The 20374-nt window shown below is 46.2% G+C and overlaps 1 protein-coding gene across 1 annotated transcript; it reads right to left on the reverse strand.

The window, feature by feature from the left end:
* Positions 1 to 8247: 8247 nt before the first annotated feature.
* On the reverse strand, positions 8248 to 18120 carry LOC120096209 (glyceraldehyde-3-phosphate dehydrogenase-like). The gene is made up of 3 exons (XM_039091209.2): positions 17880 to 18120; positions 12924 to 13045; positions 8248 to 9453 (listed from the first exon to the last, which is right to left on the reverse strand). Exon 3 carries the CDS (start codon positions 9278 to 9280, stop codon positions 8435 to 8437), a length of 846 nt encoding a protein of 281 aa, XP_038947137.2. The 5' UTR covers positions 9281 to 9453; positions 12924 to 13045; positions 17880 to 18120; the 3' UTR covers positions 8248 to 8434.
* Positions 18121 to 20374: the final 2254 nt, after the last annotated feature.

The following is a 20374-nucleotide window of genomic DNA, read 5'->3' on the forward strand; positions in this document are numbered from 1 at the left end:
TCTACTTTCTGACATCTGTCTTCTGCAACGACTCATGCTAGTTCCCAGTGTAACTCTTCTCCAGGTCATGTCTAAGTTGTTCTGGGTTCTTCCTCAGCCTACACAAAGTGCCTGCATAACTTTAGAGAACCAGACAAGAGTATAGAGGAGCATAGAGGTGGAGTCAAATGCCCATCTGAAGATTTGCAGAAAAGGCGGAGGAAGCCGTTGATCATGAGAAGCCAGCTGAGTGAAAACAAATGTCTCAGAATCAGGGAGAAGTCAAAGGAGCTAAACTCCAAAAGCTGAGAGTTATGGCTCTCCAGTCAATAGAGGAAACAGGAAAGGCTGGCCCATGTTCTAAGTTAGCATCTTTACCACAGTGCATTTAAAACCACACTCCATTAGAGAGGGCTGTACCAGTGGGTCACTCTAGAGAGGAAAATGGTGTTTCAGTGCCCTTCAAAGAAAGCCAATGAACTTACGTAAGGGAGGCAGCGGCCATGCAGAGGTCAGCAGAAGGGGCTTCCTAACCCCACATGGACTTTAAGAGAGGGACTAGACAGATGTAAAGGGCTACAGAGCAAGGACCTCTGCTTCCCAACTGTCTCCTTCACCTCATCCTGGACACTCTAGAGGTAGGAGCCACAAGTGTGAGTCTGACTCACTCAGAGCCCACAGGGACCTTGCAGGGACACTGGAGTCATTTGGTGATCTAGAACCACTGGGCCTGTTCCTGAACGGCATAGTGTCACATGTTACCCTTCACACACAAATGCACACAATGTAGGATGTCACATTCACTCATGCACACTTATGTGTGCATTTACATACCCCAAGGATCACCACACACACACATACACACACATACATAAACATATATGCATGTATAAAAATATGCACACATACATAGTATTGGTGTCACATTCACACATATACAAACACACAAAAATATAGTACACACATATGCATGAATATACACATATGCACGTGCATAAACATATAATAGGGTCTCACACACCCACATTTACACATACATACACATAGACACTTATGCACACATACATACACTCTACTAACTGTCACATGCACATATGCATGCACATATACACCTGTACACATACACATGCATGTGTGCATGTACACACACACACACACACACACACACACACACACACGCATTGCCATAAACCAATGATGATTTCAAAGGTCGAGGTGGTAATGAGATATCCAAAAAGGAACTGTGGGACATAAAAGCATAATCAATGTGACCCTGCTTATTAGCATACATGAATGTTCCTATTGGTATGTGCTTGCAGACCACACAGTGAGCAAAACACTTTGCTCAGATGTACTGGCCCTTAAAAAAATCATTGAGAACCTGTGCTTGGCTTGCCAGGGGCATCAGAAACAGACAGACAGAGCAAGCCAGGGGTGCTTCAAGGTCCTCGGTTTTGTGTTTAGAAAGAAAATAATAATCATCATCATCATCATCATCATCATCATCATCATCATCACCATCAAGGTGACCTCCTAGGAACTGAACCCACAGGAGAAGAGTCAGTTTGCATTAACCATTTGGGTGCCAGGAGGGCTTGACCCAACTGCTTCAGTGCAATAATTTCACTGACTGAAGCCTGAACTCTCTTGGAGGCTTATAGAGCAAAAGATTTACCTCAGTGGCTGAGTGATTCATTGCAGGCAGTGCACTGCCTGGAAACATGGGGAAGAGGCCATTGGAGGGGCCAGGGTGGCTGTGGGAACTCCAATCCGGGGCATCCTGTAGAGAGGGAGCCTGCAGGGTCATCTGCTTGGAATTTTACTACACTGAGATTTTTCTACCAGAACTGTGGAATGTTGAGAGCTGTTGAATCAAAGTCAGACCATTGATTCCAAGACTAAATATGTCACTCTCACCTACAGCATAAAGCCTTAACGCCCTCGTGCCTTTAGCTTGGCGACAACAGAAAAGATTTTTTTTTCGTTAAAAAACTTAAGTTATCAAACTTGTAAAGTACCTCAGAAGTGATTTCATCTAAGCAAGCGAGAAGCGGCCTTCTACATCCCTCAGAGCAACTGCATTTGGATAAAAGAGGTTGAAAGAGTAAATCCTTCTAAGTAGTGGGGGAGTAAAACCACTTGCTGAACATCTACCAGCTCAGTGTGTAGACGTATAAATGTCACACACAGACTCTCCATGTGCTAGGTTCTTCTGATATTTTGTCTACAAGCCTGCTCCTTGTTAGAATTACCACAAGAGCTCTCAAAAGTCAGTTCACACTCCAGCTAAAAAGCGTTGGGTTGCAGCTCAACTGTCAGCTCTTTTTAAAACTCCTCACTGCTTAGACTGTGCAACCGAGGTTAAGAACTTAGGCTCCAGGGAAAAACAGGGATCAGGAGCATTTATTCAAGTATTTTCCTCATTCCTTCAACAAACCCCTAGCTTTTCATATGTATCAGGCATCCATACGTATCCTGGAAATAAAACAGTGACTTAGAAATAAATGTGATCTTGGGCGTCATTGCTATTCAACTCGACATGAGGAAGTCGATTCATTACATGCGAAGTGTTCTGCCCCAGACTGTGGTTCTGTGAGTAGACACAGCGAGGGGTTTGAGAGGAGGTCAGACACATCTTCTGGAGACAGTGGCATTTGCAAACTGTTGCAGGATATTTGGCCACACTGCGAACCCCGAGATTGTGTTATTTACCGAAAAACCTGTTTCTGGTTGTGGTGTGACTCAGCCCTTAGCGCACACCCTTAATATATGTACACCTTTAACCCCAAACAGTGAAGGTGGAGCTAATTTGCAGAGGGAAGCAACATGTTTGAAAGTGATGTCTAATTGAGTGTCGGACAAAAGGGTGTCTAAGTGATGAATCAGAGAATGATTTGACAGAATGGGATCTGCCCAACCCTCAAGAGAGGAAAGAGGAAAGGGAAGCTACTTGAGGGGCAGTGCAGAGAGAGGAGGAGGCAGTTTTACCGGGAGAGTTGTGGAGACCAGTTGCAGAGAGAGAGAGAGAGAAAACAGGCTAGACACAGGTGAAGACAGAATGTGCCAGAGAATGAGAAGGAGGCAGAAGATTAGAACAGGTTGCCAGAGTTAGTTGGAGGCCAAGCAGTGCAGCAATTCAGGAGAAGCTGAAAGAAGCCAGTTTGAGTCAGTCAGCATGGGGAGTTCTGAGCCACAACAGCTGAGTTGAACCATCCAGCCAGAGTTCAGAAAGAACTAGAAAGGGTGAGCTTGTTCAACAGTCAGTCTCCGAGGCTGAAAACATTCTAGGCCTGGATTAGATTGCACGAAAGCTGGGAGATTCCAGGCCTAGGCTAGCAGATACAGGCAGTAAGCCTCTGAGAGAGCAATTACATCAGGGGGGATTGAAAGAGTCTGTTAGAGCAGGCAGGTTTTAAGATTGAGTGGAGTCAGCTGACAGGGAGAGGAGAGGACTTCCACGCTTCCTAACTAACAGCACGTGCAAAGGTCCTCAGCCAGGAGGGACACTAACACATCCAAGAAAATGAAAGGAAAAGAATTAGGGAAAACAAGTGGAGCACAGGGATCAGAGGGCTGTGTGGTGACTCTGAGGAGGTGGACAGGGTGCAGATTATCACAGCCTTGAAGGGCACCGTGTCAATCAGGATCAGACAGGAGGATAGGCATTCAGGCCATTTAAACTAATAGCATTACAGGCCCCTAGACTTTAGCACAACTGTTGCTATGACTGAAGCACCTTTCAACCCTTGGAACCCAGAGCATAAATAGCACCACCCTGCCAAGACGAAAACAAAGCCAGAATCCATCAAAGTCCATAGATCTGGGAAAGTCCCTACATGTAGAACCTTGTACTTGGGCTTCTGTAGTTTCAATTCAGGCTAACTGTTCTTGATAACTGAACCATGTCAACATAGGACGTGGTGTAGGTGCTTAAAATCCCACCCCGAGAAAGGCTCTGGACTGCAGTGGGGGGTCTCGAACACCCAGTGCTGACATTGGCTTGAGCTCCTGACCGAGTGTGGTTTTCTCCGATAGACACAAGTGCATCGGCTATGTAGGCTTCAGATCTGCTCTAACGTGGATCTTTAACTCTAATGACCTCTTAAAGACGCACCTCCCAAACCGATCACTTTCTGACATAGAGGTAAGACTTCAACATATGAATATTAGGGGAGGCAGTCACGGCTCAGTCCTATGACAGCTGGCAGTCTCCCCGTGTCCCCTAACAGTGTGATCACATTCAGTCTCAGGATCACTATCTGCTGAACACTTAGACACTTGTGACAGGGATCTGAGTCGACCTTGCTACGCGTGTGTTGTGGAGGTGACAGGGACCTGAGTCGACCTTGGAACATGCACAGCTGGGTGGACTGACAAGGTTCCTACCTCCTGGTGAGGTCTCCTTCCTCACTGTCACTCAGGGATGCTACGGCGTGGGCAGCTCTGCTGTGACTGTCCACTCAGGCTAGATCAGTGTGCCAAGCAGCCCTGTCTGGAGGAGGAGTTAGGAGGATCTGGTTGTTCCATCATGGGACTTGCTCATGCCTTCCACACAGGCTCCGAGTTGATCACTAACACTTGGGGAGAGGGAGCCATTATTTGTACTACAACACACATGGTTGGTGAATCAGATGGCACCACTTTTTAAAATAATTCTGTTTATTCGCTCTCTCTCTCTCTCTTTCTCTCTCTCTCTCTTTCTCTTCCTCTCTCTCTCTCTCTCTCTCTCTCTCTCTCTCTCTCTGCCTGTCTGTCTGTCTGTCTGTCTGTCTGTCTGTCTGTCTGTCTCTCTCTCTCTCTCTCTCTCTCTCTCTGTGTGTCTCTCTCTCTCAATTTGGCCTTTTTTAAAAATTAAATTACTTTATTTATATTCCAAATGTTGCTCCCCTCCCCAGTCCCCCTTCCCAAAGTTCTTCACCCCATCTTCCTTCCCCTTTGCCTCCGAGATGGTAATCTCCCACCCACCCTCACACCCATCAGCATCCCCCTTCCCTGGGACGTCAAGTCTCTATAAGATTAGGCACATCCTCTCCCACTGAGACCAGACAAAGCAGTTCTCTGCTACATGTGTGTCAGGGGCCATGGACCAGCAACAAAGAGCAAAGGGTACATGCTCTTTGGTTGGTTGCTCAGTCTCTGAGAGCTCTGAGGGGTCCAGGCTAGTTGATATTGTTGTTCTTCCTATGGGGTTGCAATCTCCTTCAGTCCTTCCCCTAACTCTTCCATGGGGGTGCCCAACCTCAGCCCAATGGTTGGCTGTAAGTACCTGCATCTGTCTCAGTCAGCTGCTGGTAGAGCCTTTCAGCAGACAGCCATGCTAGGCTCCTGTCTGTAAGCACAACATGGCATCAGTAATAAATAGTGTCAGGGTTTGGTGCCTGCCTATGGAATGGATCCCAAGTTGGGCCGGTCACTGGAGGCCTTTTTCACTGATTCTTTGTGAGTTTCACATCATGCACCCTAGTCCCACTCAATCTCCCTGTCCCCTCATGTTGGGGATTTGATTTGTACGTACATGGGAATCTGCACGTCTGATTTTTTTTTTGACTGGTCAATAAAGAGCCAACAGTCAATGGCTGGACAGGGGGATAGAGGTGGGACTTTTAATATTCCCAGGCAAGGGGGTTGGGGATTTAGCTCAGTGATAGAGCGCTTGCCTAGCAAGCACAAGGCCCTGGGTTCGGTCCCCAGCTCCGAAAAAAAAGAAAAAAAATATTCCCAGGCAAGAAACACAGAGGGAGAGAGAGAGATTCCCTTATTAGGAGGGGTAGGAGACGGACCACTCAGGAAGAGGTGCAGGAGAGAGAGCCTGCCAACAAAAATCAGGGAAAGTGATTGGGTCTCCAGTAGCAGAGATGAAATATCAATTTAGCAAGTATTAACTCAGGAATATCAGAGAGGAGTGTGTTAGCCGCGTGGAGGTTGTTCAGGAGTGGTCCAGCCACTGAGCTAGTTAAGGCTCTTAAAAATATGTTGGTGTGGTGTGTGTGTGTGTGTGTGTGTGTGTGTGTGTGTGTGTGTGTGTGTGTGTTTCATTAGGGGAATCCAAAACATTTGGGCAGATGTAGAGGAGGTGTGCACAATAAAACTCTCTCTCTCTCTCTCTCTCTCTCTCTCTCTCTCTCTCTCTCCTCTCTCTCTCAAACAACAACTAAAAACAAAGAAAAGAATAAAATCAAAGCATAGAGAATATCTCATCGTGGAAGCCGTAGTATGTCGCACAGAATGTCCCACAGTATATGTGTCTGTCCTCATATTTTCCTTGCAAATGTTCATTTTAGTGCGTCATTGGTCTAGTTTGAGCTGGTCTCTGGCTTCTGTGGCACCATCAATATTGGATCGTCACTGGGACTCCTCTCAATGATCTGTTGTTGCCCTGTGTCACAGAGATCCTGCAGCTTTCGAACAGCGGGACTGGGCCGTTCACACGTCTCAGCCATTGGAAGATGATAGAGATTTGGAGGTGAGTCAATTCAGAGCCCTGGATCTGGGCCTGCATGATAACTGAACTAGTCAGCCACCGGCTCCCCCTCATTGGCACCAGGGCAAGCTCTCCAGCGCTGCTCCAGTTAGGTCACCCATTGGGTAGCACCACTTTTTGATGGACAGCTTAGGCCACATGGGCATTTGTTAAATCATGGTGAAGTGTTCAGTCTGTTGTAGGTAGGTCCTTCTAGACTGGGACCCACCCTAAACTAACTGTCCTAGGCTTCTTTTAATAGCACTAGGTAAGATAATGAATTAGTAATAACAACAAAGAAATATGGTATTACTATGTTGTTTTTTCTATATAGCAACTTATTTAAATTCTTTATAATATTTAAATTGTATATGTCCATGTGTGGGATGTGCACATGTTCATGTGTACACATGTGTGTGAAGGTCAGAGGTTGGCATCAGAAGTCTTTCTCAGTTAGGTTTCACCCTATTTCTGGAGATGAGGTATCTCATTGAACCTGGAGCTAACCCATTGCATAAGGTTGGGCTGGCCAATAGGTTCTAGGGATTCAGCACCTGTTTGTAGGCCTGCCCCCTCCTCCAGTACAAGACTACATATGCACACCAACACTTTGCCTTTTATAGGAGTGCCAGAGAGCTGAACTCAGGCTCTCACACCATTTCCCCAGCCCTGAAATTTACATTTTTAAAAGCTATGTTGTTGTTTTAAAGGCACATACATGTTGCTAGGCATGGTGGTGCATACCTAGCAACTCAGAAGGCTGAGGCAGGGGAATTACTCATCAAGGCTCGAATGAGTTACACAGAGAATTCCACAACAGCTTGGAAAGGCATAGGGAAACCCTTAAAATAAACCATAAATGTGTAGTATTTTCAAGATATTATGGATTCAAGAGGGCTAGTTAAGTTGAAATCATCGACATTCAACAACAAAACTAAAAACAAACAAAAACCAGCCATTGACTTCGTTCTCTCGGTGTCATGGGCTTGTCACATATTTCCCTCTGGCTACAGAATTGCTTCTCCAAGATCCCTGTCACTTTCATGTCTCCTCTTTTTTGTTTGTTTGTTTGTTTTTTAAGTAGTAATAAGTCCAACTCACTTTGATCCACAGCTCTGTCTTTCCTGAATCCACATAAAACTCACTCCAGATTTACATCCAAAATGGCCACAGCAAGTTGACTGTCCACAGAACCAATGCATCTGAGCTTGGAATTCTTAGGATTTTACTTATTCACACAGACCTTTCAACTCACAAGCACCCGTTTCCAGCTCTCCCCCAATGCCCTCCCACTCTGCACTCACAAGCAATTGTGGAAGCCAGTTGCTTGTTAACCGGGTTCTTTGAATCTATGAATTGTAATTTAGGCTGTCATATCTGAAATGGCTGTTATGCTCTGACAGTCTAAAGTACACTAAATGTCACCATAAGGCAAATGTCTTCTCAAATGGTTTGAAGGCAGAGAGGTAATTTGAACTTGTAAAATCTGAGTGCAATCCCCACTAAGTGATAGTTTTAATAAAACTGGTAGGAAGTTCTGTTTAACTTGGCCGCTATTTACTGTTGACATTTTTTTCTCCTTTTTAGTTCTGAAGCAGTTTCATTTCATCCAATGTCAGTTCACTCCTCCTTATGATCCTCCTCCTCCCTTCTCTCTTTTCCTCCCTCCTACTCCCTTCTGTTCCTCCTCCACCTCCTTCTTCTTCCCTCCTCCCTCCTCCTCCTCGCCCTCTGGTTCCCTCCTCTCCCTCCTCCACCTCCCTTGTTAACTGTACACATTGGTGGGGGGAGGGTGCAGTGAACTTTATTGATGGTATTCAAGACAGTAGGGAGGGCTCCCTAGGCCCCTCCTGTAATTATGGGGATCTTGGATGGAATTGTGAGGGAGAGGCTCAGTGTTGGGGGCTGAGTTGGGATGGGGATTCCTCAGCAACTGAGGGCCTCTCTCTTGCTCTCAGTATCCTTGCTGGGCTGGGGTGGGTGGTCCAGGGTTTCTTACTCCTTGGAGGCCATGTAGGCCATGAGGTTCCCCAACCTGTTGCTGTAGCCGTATTCATTGTCATACCAGGAAATGAGCTTTACAAAGTTGTCATTGAGAGCAATGCCAGCCCCAGCATCAAAGGTAGAAGAGTGAAAACTGCTGTTGAAGTTGCAGGAGAAAACCTGGTCCTCAGTGTAGCCCAGGATGCCCTTTAGTGGGCCCTCAGACGCCTGTTTCACTACCTTCTTGATGTCATCACACTTGGCAGGTTTTTCTAGGCAGCATGTCAGATCCACAATGGATACATTGGGGGTAGGAACACAGAAGGCCATGCCAGTGAGCTTCCCATTCAGCTCTGGGATGACCTTGCCCACAGCTTTAGCAGCACCAGTGGATGCAGGGATGATGTTCTGGGCTGCCCCACCCATCACGCCACAGCTTTCAGAGGGGCCATCCACACTCTTCTGAGTGGTAGTGACAGCATGGATTGAGCCCTTCCACGATGCCAAAGTTGTCATGGATGACCTTGGCCAGGATGCATTGCTGACAATCTTGAGGGAGTTGTCATATTTCTCGTGGTTCACACCCATCACAGACATGGGGGCATTGGCCAAAAGGGCAGAGATGATGACCCTTTTGGCCCCACCCTTCAGGTGAGCCCCAGCCTTCTCCATGGTGGTGAAGTTGCCAGTAGACTCCACGACATACTCAGCACCAGCATCACCCCATTTGATGTTAGCGGGATCTCGCTCCTGGAAGATGGTGATGGCCTTCCCGTTGGTGACAAGCTTCCCATCCTCAGCCTTCACTGTGCCGTTGAACTTGCCACGGGTAGAGTCATACTGGAACATGTAGATCATGTAGTTGAGGTCAATGAAGGGGTCGTTGATGGCAACAATCTCCACTTTGCCAGATGCAGAGGAGAAGGCAGCCCTGGTAACCAGGCATCCAATACGGCAAAATCCACTCACACCACCTCCACCATCTTGTCTATGGGACAAGGCTGGCACTGCACAAGAAGATGCGGCTGTCTCTGGAACAGGGAGGAGCAGAGAGCTATTGTACACATTTTTAACACCAGTTCACAGACACTGACTCCTCTGGGCCTGTGCTCATCTTTCCAGGATTCGGGGGTCCCTTCTGAGATGGCCTGCAGCTTGTGAGGGCCGGAATTTCTGTTACATTTTAACCCTTTCCTCCCTTCTCACCTTTGGTGCTTTCCCAAGTGACAAGCCGTCCTTCTACCAAGAGTGAGAAATCAAATTTTATTCCCCCACCTCCCAACTTTTCTTCCCTTTTGGTGGAAGGATCATGAACTAAGCAGAGTTCTCAAAATTTACCATTGCAGGGCCCTCAAATACATGTATGTGTCTGCACATGTGCATATGTGTGTTTAGGCGGGGGGGGGGGGCAAAGTCTATTTTAGATTTGGGTACCAAGTCTTGTTTTTAATATGTTGTGCAAAGTGAATGTTTCAGGAGTTTTTAATAGAGGACAACTGGTCCTTTATGTTCTTTGATCTTTATCATTTGACTCCCTCTCTCTCACTTTCCAGATCATCTTGTCTCCCTCCTTTCTACAGAGATGAAACTGGCCTCGACCTCCTCTTCCCCCTACCTTTGAGTGCTGGCATTGCAGGCATGGCCCCCACATTCAGTTAAGAATGTCTTTCTAAAGACCATTACACTGTCTACTGAAATATAATACTATCGCAACCCTTTGAGACCGACACGCACTTAAAAACTTATTTTCTAAATATATGGATCTCACATGTTTCTTTCTTCCATTTGAATTTGTGAATCTGCTCTCCTCCCCCAATGCCCCAACCACCAGACATATAACAAAAAAAATCCATCTCATTATATTTAACGACTGCTAGAGAGATGGCTCAGTGGTTAAGAGCACTGGCTGTTCTTCCAGAGGTTCTGAGTTCAATTCCCAGCACCACATGGTGGCTCATGACCATGTTTAATAAGATCTGGTGCCCTCTTCTGGCCTGCAGGCATATAGTCAGGCAGAACACTGTACACAAAATAAATATTTTATATATATATACATATATATATATATATATTTAATGACTGAATTTCTTGAATCGCCCCATTATATCTTGAATAAAATATATTAGTAAAAAAATTAAATCTAACTTTTTAATTTTCTGCAACCTAATGTCAGTTATTTAAAAAAATTACTAGAGTACATCATTGTATATGATCATCGTATGCAATAATCATAATAAAATTCACATCAATCTATTGTAAAGATACTTGTACATTACTTTTTTGTTAATGAGTTAAAATTAATTTTAAATTTTAGAAGATGACATAAACATTGGTTGCTACTAGAATGAACATCTCCTAATGTGATTTTATAATACAGATTTTAACTACCAGTCCTGAAAAAACAGCCCATAAAACCTTTGTCTGTGTATTTTTCTGCTAATGTTTCTTGGAAAGGGTCCCTGCTACATTTAAAGGAACTGGAGTCATTGGAAAGCAATACTTCAAAAATAGCTAAGAAAAACATATAAATTTAAATTTCTTAAGAAATCTAATTTTAGCATTCTGTTTCTTAGTGTAGTCTCTGCTCTGTTTTAAGAGACTTTCAATCGTGAGGAAGAGTGAGGCAAGATTATTAAACAAGATTTTTCCACACGGCCTGCCCATCACATAACTGCATCATAACCTCCATTGTGGACAGGGCTCTAGAGTATCATTCTATAGCCTTTATTTTTTAAAGATTTAATTGTTTTATGTAAGTACATGGTCATTGTCTTCAGACACACCAGAAGAAGACATCAGATCCCATTACAGATGGTTGTGAGCCGCCATGTGGTTGGTTATTGAACTCAGGATCTCTGGAAGAGCAGTCAGTGCTCTTAACCGCTGAGCCATCTCTCCAGTCCCCTCATTCTATAGTTTTAAGGAACATCAGAGTGAACAGAAAGACAGGAAGCTGAAGGCTTTGTGGTATCTCCATGGCCTGTCCAGCCAGCATCTGAGAATTTTACATCTTGGAGCAATGTGTGCAGAATAATGTCTAAACGGGGAGGGGGACGTGGGGACCCAGGTCCACGTACCAGTGAGGAATTTCTCAGTAAAGAAGGTTGGCAGTCTGGAGATTTACTTCCTTGAACTTTATCATTGTATCCTCTGAAGACAGCTTTGTGTCACCTGAGGGTGACAGGAGAGCATGACTAAGTGATGGGTGGCACACAGATCCAGGCCCAGAGACGTTGTCACCAGCAGTGTGACTGTAGACAAGATGTCTAGTCTCCCTACATCCAGGGGTGCTAGAATACGCCCCTAAAGCTATAGTGGGAATCAAGCAAGATGGCCTAGATGCCCTTTGGCTCAGGATGGAGTCATAAATCTATCGTCAACTAGAAGTCTATGTAAAAGCAACTCAAAGGCTGGAGAGACCTGCGTGAAAAACACCTGCTGCTCTTGCTGGAGACCCAAGTTCAGTTCCCAGCATCCACACTATCACTTGTAACCCCAGCTTCATGGGATCAGTGATCTCTTCTGTCATATGCCTCACACACACACACAGAGACAGACACACACACACACGCACAGGCACACACACACACATACACACACATACACAGAGACAGATACACACACATACACACACACATATACACACACAGGCACACACACATACACACACAGAGACAGACACACACAGACACACAGAGAGACAGACACACACACAGACACACACACAGACACACAGAGAGACAGATACACACATACCATACACACAGAGAGACACACACACAGATACACACACACATACACACACAGAGACAGACACACACAGATACACACACACATACACACAGAGACAGACACACACACATATACACACACACAGACACACACATACACACAGAGAGACAGATACACACACACCATACACATAGAGAGACACACACACACACAGATACACACACACACATACACACACAGAGACAGACACACACACAGATACACACACACACAGACACACACACAGACATATACACACACACACACACAGAGACAGACACACACACACATACACACACACATACACACACACAAATTGTTTAGATGATGATGTATTTAACATATTCAACCTACAGAAAATCCCCTACAACCTATTGTAAATGTGCTCAGAGCACAGACATTAGGCAGAACCATCTAAGACAAAACATTGCTAACAAACGTGTCCAGCGCTCGTGTCCACACACCGATGGGCACTTTATGGACATGATAAGATGGATAAAACAGAAAGCGCAACGTTGAAAAAGACTGCTGTCAACACAGTGATGGCGGGCTGCTGGTAGTTAAGCCCAGTGATCACGAGGCTGAACCAAAACCCAGAACCGATGCTGCTGCCAAAGATGGCAGGAGACTGTGGTTGGGTATGTCACTGGCTTAGGAAAGAATCAAAATTTGAAGTGCACTTTCTACTGAAGACTTTGTGCCATAGTAAATCTAAAATCATAAGTCATACCATTGTTAGGTCAGAGACCGTCTGTACATGAAGAACTGAATCCGTTAGCTCGCCGACACACGGAGGGAGGAAGAACCACTGGACGCTTTGAGGTGGATGTATCTAGAGGGTTCTGGAGTGAGCTGGAGAAAAGAAAGGATGGTATTATCATGTTTCATTATATACGTGCTTGAAAGCCTCTAAGGGTAATTTTTTAATTATTTAAAAAGAGGATGGGATGCAAAGGTCAGGGGTGGGAGAGTTAGGGACAGACCCAAGGACTGCATAATACACACAGGCGCTGGTTACCGGTGACACCGACGCCTGCCGAGTCTATACCCCCACCTCCATTAGGGAGGCAGTGTGCAGTCAAGCCAGAGAGTCCTACATGCTGGGCTCCGGGTATGCAGGGAGGAAGCCACTGGGGTGAGAACCAATTCAGAGGTCCAAGGCTGGGTGCAGGCCCTCGACTGTACTGCAGAGGTAGGAGAAAGACTGGGTTCCCATTCCCCCTTCATTCCTCCTGGGCCAGAGTTGGATTGTACGAGGATGTATTTCCAGATAAAATTAGAGAATACTCCTAGGCCAACATTTTCCAAACCGTTTTTGGCTTCACCGAAAAGTCTTATAAACTTAACACACACATACCACAAAGTAGTCCACCATGATAGCACACACTTGGGAGAAACAAATACCGTTTTTGCAAGTTACAGTGTGCGATAACGCACTGAAATCCTAGTAGGTCCCAAGACAAATGAACCTCTAAGTGTCATTCAGAATTTCTCGTGTTTTCAGCGCAGCACACTGGCTTTACGGCACCCTTACTTAGAAGCCCGTGGAACAGTGTTCTGCACAGCCCGGTTTGAGAAATGTGTCTCTGGCGAGACCTCCACAGGCAACTGAATTATGGTTTGGCTGGGGGCTCGCAGAGAAGCAGGAAGAAATGGGTGGGGATACATGGGGTTGATAAGAGCTTGGCTGGTGGCATGCGATTCCAAGCTGGCTGACCCCAGAGCCCTGTAGCCTAGCTTCGTTGTAGAAAAATTTAGAAGGCCAATAAAAGAGTGTGACCACCCTGAAATCTGGCAAGAGTGCCGGATACTTTTTTTTCCTTTAAACTTGAATCTTTTTGAAGTGTTTAACTCTTCAAATTCTCATTGCCAGCTCTCGTAAGAGGCAGGACTTTGGACTGCTCTCTGCCTGTTTTGGAAGATGATGCTGTCGCTCCAGCAATATTGCCTATGAAACAGTTCCACGGGGAGCTCTTCTCAACAGTGCTGCTTCTTGTATCTTGACTTCTTCCCAACAATGGAGATCGTCTCAGTTTAGATCGGAACTACACATAACGCTTCCCTCTGAACACCACAGGGCTAATGAAGCGGGTCGCCTCAGTCCCAAGCATTCTGTCCTGTCAGCCTCGGTAACATAGTGTGTTCCAAGAGCACTTTGGGTACATGAGTCAAGGTCTCAAAAAAAACAAAATAAAAATAAGTCGAAAGACTGAGATACAGAGGCAATTCTTTTGAGCAAAAGGTAAGGAAAGATGACCCCATTTCAAATAAAGCTGTAAAATGTGTTGGTTATGATTCTTTTTTTTTCATCTTTATTAACTTGAGTATTTCTTATTTACATTTCGATTGTTATTCCCCTTCCCGGTTTCCGGGCCAACATTTCCCTAACCCCTCCCCCTTCCTGGTTATGGTTCTTGTTAGGACCAAATATGTGACAGAACCAGGCTAAGAGGGATGATTTGTTTTGGCTCCTGGTTTCAGAGGGCTTAGTTCATGGTTGTTTGTGCCCACATGTTTAGCTCCATCGAGGCTGTTGGAGCCTGAAGGCTGTTACTCATTTTATGGGGACACAAAGCAAAGGAAATAGATTAACAAGGGGTCGATAGAACACAGGTTCCCAAGACATGCATTCAACAACCAACTTCTGCTGCTAGGCCCCACTTCCTATCTGTCGCCATCTTTCGATAATGTCAACAGATTCTGAGCATCAGGGGAGTAAACCGTTGGTTATGTCAGAGCCTTTGGGATATAGTTTTGTCAAGAAACATTGCTGACATATGGAGAGGTGTGCCTCCCAAATCTCCAAGGTGTTTATTACCTCTCTCTCTCTCTCTCTCTCTCTCTCTCTCTCTCTCTCTCTCTCTGTGTGTGTGTGTGTGTGTGTGTGTGTGTGTGTGTGTGTGTGTGTGTGTGCGCTCATGCATGCATGAACATGATTGCGTGTGCCTATCAAGACTATTTGTGGGAGGCAGTTCTTCCCTTTTGTCATGGAGGATCCAACTCAGGTCACCACACTTGGGGCAAGCGCCTTTACTCGCTGAGCCATTTCGCCAGCTCCCTGGTGTTCCTTGATCCGATCAGGTTGAGAAGCAAACTTAGCCACCGCAGAAGGGAGCTTCTCTAAACACTGATCGATGCATTTTTCTGCATCCACACCCCACACTCTGAACCACTGCCGGCTGCAGAGACAATAAACTCTCCCGAGTAAGCAAGGCCCTGGGTGTAAAAGCAGAAAGCACAATGGATCACAAGGAGAAGCATCCCAAACCTGGACCAGATCAGTCAAAGCACATCAAAACCAAGGCAAGTCTCCTTAGACAACTCGGAAAAGCATTTCAGTAATTCCTACTGTGGAGGAATTTGAGGTTATAAAGGCTAGAATTAAATAATCCCGTTAAATAAGTGTGCTGGAATGCGTTTGGAACAAGTAGGCTTTGTCGTCTTACTGTAAACAAATGTTTAGCTCACAGGATGGACAGAGCGTACCTCAAAACAGGCCTGGTTGGTGAGAGTTAGCGCTGTCTCCCTTGCCAGTATCATCCTGCCCTGTTGTGGCTTGACTTTCCCTAAATACCTATGATCATCTGTGGGCTTCGGAAGGCTCTAAACTGAGCCAGGCACAGTGGGGCACACCTCCAGTCTCAGAACATTAGAGATGTTCTCCCATTTCCCAGACGGGAGAATTTATAACACATTTGAAACCAGTATGGTCTACGTGGTAAGTTCCAGACCGGCTAGGACAAAACAAAATGAAATGAAAAAGAATCCCCCAAATTCTTTTTTTGTAGTGTTCTGCTAAGACAAAAAATTCTGAAGATGTTTCCTCTCCTTTGTGGTAAACTTCTGACCACAAACCAACAAAGCCTCACTCGTACCTCTCTATCTAAAGGGGCTGTGTACTATATCCCAAGACTCTTTTGACTCTTAAGAAACAGCAAAGCCGTGGGTAGTTCACATTCACTCTAAAAAAGAGGGATTGCTGGGACCTAAGAATAATTATCCCCACACACACACACACCACACCCCTCGGAGCTAATGTCAATATTAATAAAATATAAATGGCAGACAGAAGGATGCTTCACATCAAGAAGAAGGAGGCTGCAAGAGTGTGAAGAGAGATGATGGCCTCAACCACATAACTCAAGGATGCCCTTGTGAAAATTCTGTGTTGGGTAAGAAAAGACAGAAATAATATGAGACCTGCTCAGGACACATGACAACGGGAGAGCATCGCCGCCGGAACCAGGCTCTCTCCTCCTCTGCCTCTTTTCTAGTTCTCTGTGCCATGGTCGGAACCAGGCTCTCTTGAGCAGTATCTTCTTTCCAGATTGTGTACTCTGCTTGGAGAACGTGGTGGGGAGAGATAAGCTCACAACTGTCAAAGAAACGATTGTGGAATTTATCCTAGTCCAATCTCATTGGCTTCTCCTCATTGTGGGCGCAGGGAAAACAACACCAGCCAGAGACCCAGCCCTACAACTGGTGAATGCCCCATGCTGGGCGAGGGAGACCCCAGCTAAGTTCTAAACCGTAGCCCTTTGGTTTCCCTCATGTCCGGCTCCTATAGCAGAAGCACAGAATGCTGACCGGCTCATTGGTGGGACACCTTTCCTTAGCCTCTTTTGCAAATGATTTGTGGAGAAGAACAAGATGTGAGATGATAGCTTGCGCCATCAGATGTGTATGACAACGGAGGCGGCTTTCCACGTGAGCCCGTTTGTCTGTCCTTCTGTGCCCAGTCCCGTTAAGAATCGGGACTGGAGAGATTCTGTGATTGACAGGACCGAACCCGTTCCTGAATTGTGTTCAGTCAACTTAGTGGAGGTGGAAGCACAGATCAAGAGACTCTTCCCTCAGCCCCAAAGCAGCTGGAATTTGTGCCAAAGGAAAAATGCAAGAGTTCTGGTGAAAGGGCTGTGTGACTAATTAAAAATCCTGATGCTGTACGAGATCTGAAGCAGCTGTACGGATGTGAGGATACCTAAGGGTCGGTAGAGAAAGCCGAGAAATGCAGAGTGACATGTAGGCAGTGAAGTCATAGACGCAGAGCGGTTGGGTTGGGTCAAGGAGTCAAGTTGCAATGGTCACAGTGAGGAAAGGAGGGGAGGACAATGTTAGGGGTCTTGGCTAGAGTAGGAGACAAAAAGAGCCCAGGAACAAAAGAAGTTCATGCCTGATAGGTACAGGTGCCCAGCAGCAGGTCAGTGAGCCTCCCTGACAAGGGCCAGTGTCTGGTGCTTCTGACCCCATGACAGCTTGCTGTCTGGAACTCCTCTATTCATGGAGCTGACTGTGCTAACATGTTTCTTAATTACCCACAGGCCTCAGTGCATTTGCTCATTCTCCTAAAACAGGTGATCCTAGTCAAGGAAGGGAAGGCATACTTTGCTTTGCGTTTGGTCCTTATATGATGTCATTGCAATATATGTGTTATGAAGGGCAGGTTTTTAAAACATAACATTTACATTCTCCCGTCTTCGTATTTAACCCCACATTCACAGAACTCTGCTTTGTTTGTGTGGAAATTGCACTCACATCCTGGTCCCCATGTCGCTGTCTTTCAGGGAACAAAGGCAAACACCAACCCCAAGTGTTCCCTTCTCCACCCCTTCCCCCTGTGTGCCCAGTCCCTGCTCTCCGCTTTCTCTTTACCTTTCCCCATGGGAATGAAAGGAGAGACACATACTTGCCTAGCAAGCGCTTTCCCATAAGCAAGGCAGCAGCTGCATTTGAAAGATGATGTCCGGATGTGTGTAGAAGAGCAGCAGGATGCAGGGTGGGTTGAGCTGGTGTTTCGCAATGCTGCCACAGTAAACACAGCCCAGCATCTGTCTCGATTCCAAGCCATACTGCTCCTCATGAGGCATGCTCTCGATGGAAGAGCTTTTGCCCACAAGCCCCTTGATGTCTTAGCGGCCCACGCAGGATCTGAATCCATTGCTCCTGGGATCCCGTGGTGTCTTTGAACACACTTCACAGGAGGAATTAAATGTAGGTCTCCTTAAGTCTCTCCCAAAGCAGAAAGTAGGGCTCATTTTACTTTCAAATCTCCAAGTGGATCAAAACTTTGGTCAGAAAATGCACAGAGAATGTGTGAGATTTGATTCTATGGGAACAGGTGCTTGGGCAAGATTTCTGCCATGTATTACAGCCTCTGCCATGGACTGCCACACTAACCATTCTTAGTGCCCTCTGGTGTAGCATTTATTGTATAAATGAGCAGGCTATACGCACAGAGAGACCAGCCCTTTCCCATCCTTTTGGTCCCTCATGAAATTACAGATTGGCATTTTCAGGCTACTTATAGCTTATTCACACCATAAACAATGTGTCCATTGGAAGATGACTGATTCCCCTTATTAATCATCAAAGGACCCGGGTTCCATTCTCAACACCCACAGGCAGTTTCCAGAAGATCCAATGCCATCTTCTGACTTCCGCCGGCACCAAGCATGCACACTGTTCACATTATATAGTCTAAACCTAAACACTCAGACACATAAAGAAACCTAATTTTTTTCAAAAGAATTTGTTAAAATAAAATAAAATGGATCCAGGCATGGTGGCACACACTTGTAACTCCATCACATAGGAGACCAAGGCAACAGGACCGTAGGTTAGAGGCTAGCCTTAACTGCCTAGCAAGACCCTGTCTCAAGCATGCCCTGTCTCAAGATATCTGATGCATACAGAAAGAGACGAAGTCTTGGCAGCTGGTGGAGCTCAGCTGGTAGAGTGCTTGCCCATCATGGAGCCTCGTGTTTGATCTCCAGCACCGCCTTAAGCTGGATGTAGTGGTAACGAGCCTGCATGCTCAGCACTCGGGAGCTGGAGTTCATCAGCTACACAGCAAAGTCAATGGCAGCCTACAGAGAGAGTGAAAGAAGGGGGAAAGGGTTCACATCAATGCTTAAAACTACAACTCACAACTCTGCGATGCCAAAAAGCTTGGAGATATCTTAATTAACGAGAAACATGATAACACAGCAGCCCATGTCTTCTTAGAGCGAGCTCTGAACCAATGGAAGAAAACAGACAGTAAAATCCAGAGATAAAAGGTTAGGGTGTGGTGACCTGAAGACAGTACGGGGTAGATTAGCAGTTGACTAGATGATTAGTGGTAGACCTTTACTGTGGTCCACACAGTAGCCACTTAACGATCTTCAGACTTAAGGCCAGAATTGTTTAGGCTCTACTGGTTTTGCATTATCATCTCCTAGTAGGCTGCTTCCTGTTCATTCTAACAGTTCACTGCAGCAGATGGGTTTGGGAGGTATCTTGTCCTATAACTTTTTGGCATCTTGCAAACCATAGTAATCCTGCCCTTGCTCAGAAACCAGAAGATGTGGGTGCTACCTGGCCCCAGACAAGAGAGGAAAACGAAGCCATGGTGGCCCTATGGCTCAAGGCCAGCACCTGCTCAAGGCCAGACTTGGATCTTGGATCCAGTAATAACTTCAGTAAGGGTGTCAATGTCTGTCGCCCATGTTACCACCAAAAGCTAAGCAAACATCCTTGGTCGGGACTGCTACCAGAAACCTTGTTGATGTCTAAGGGCTGGTTCTGCCCCTCACCTGGGCATCATGGAAGAACTTGCCCAGAGGGTAGAAGGACAGGAGAGCTGGCTCTACCCTTGCTCTGCTAGCACAGTAGAACTGGCCTTGGTGACAGTATTCAGGTGAGTGTAGGAAAGCTGCCCTTCCCTCCAGGGGCAGTGTAAGAGAGCTGGCCCTGGTGGCCTAGGTGCCCCCAGAGTGAGCTGGACAGCCCTGCCCTTTACTGGCTTCAGCACTCTGGAGAGCAGGTCTGCATCTTGCCTGGGCAGCATGGAAGATCTGGCCCTCATGGTGTGGGTCTTGAAGAGCCGGGTGTGCCACAGGCAGAAGAGCTGGCCCTGCCCCAAGCCTGAGCAGAGTGGGAAAGCTGGCTCTGGTGGCATGGGCACGGGAGAGATGGCAAGCAGACCACCTCAGCCACTACCCAGGCCCAGGGCTCTGAGTTTTCCCACCCCAACATCTACCCCATCTATGAACTACTGGGGTACGTGTAGGAGCTGCAGAGCTAACACTCTGGGATCTCTATGACACAGGGAAACAACAGGATATCCCAGAGGGATCCCAGTGAGATCCAGTGTTGATGTTGTAGCAGAAGCCAGAGGCCTTGGACCAGACCAATGGCCCA

Source organism: Rattus norvegicus, chromosome 13, assembly GCF_036323735.1.
Source record: "Rattus norvegicus strain BN/NHsdMcwi chromosome 13, GRCr8, whole genome shotgun sequence".
Taxonomy (NCBI): domain Eukaryota; kingdom Metazoa; phylum Chordata; class Mammalia; order Rodentia; family Muridae; genus Rattus; species Rattus norvegicus.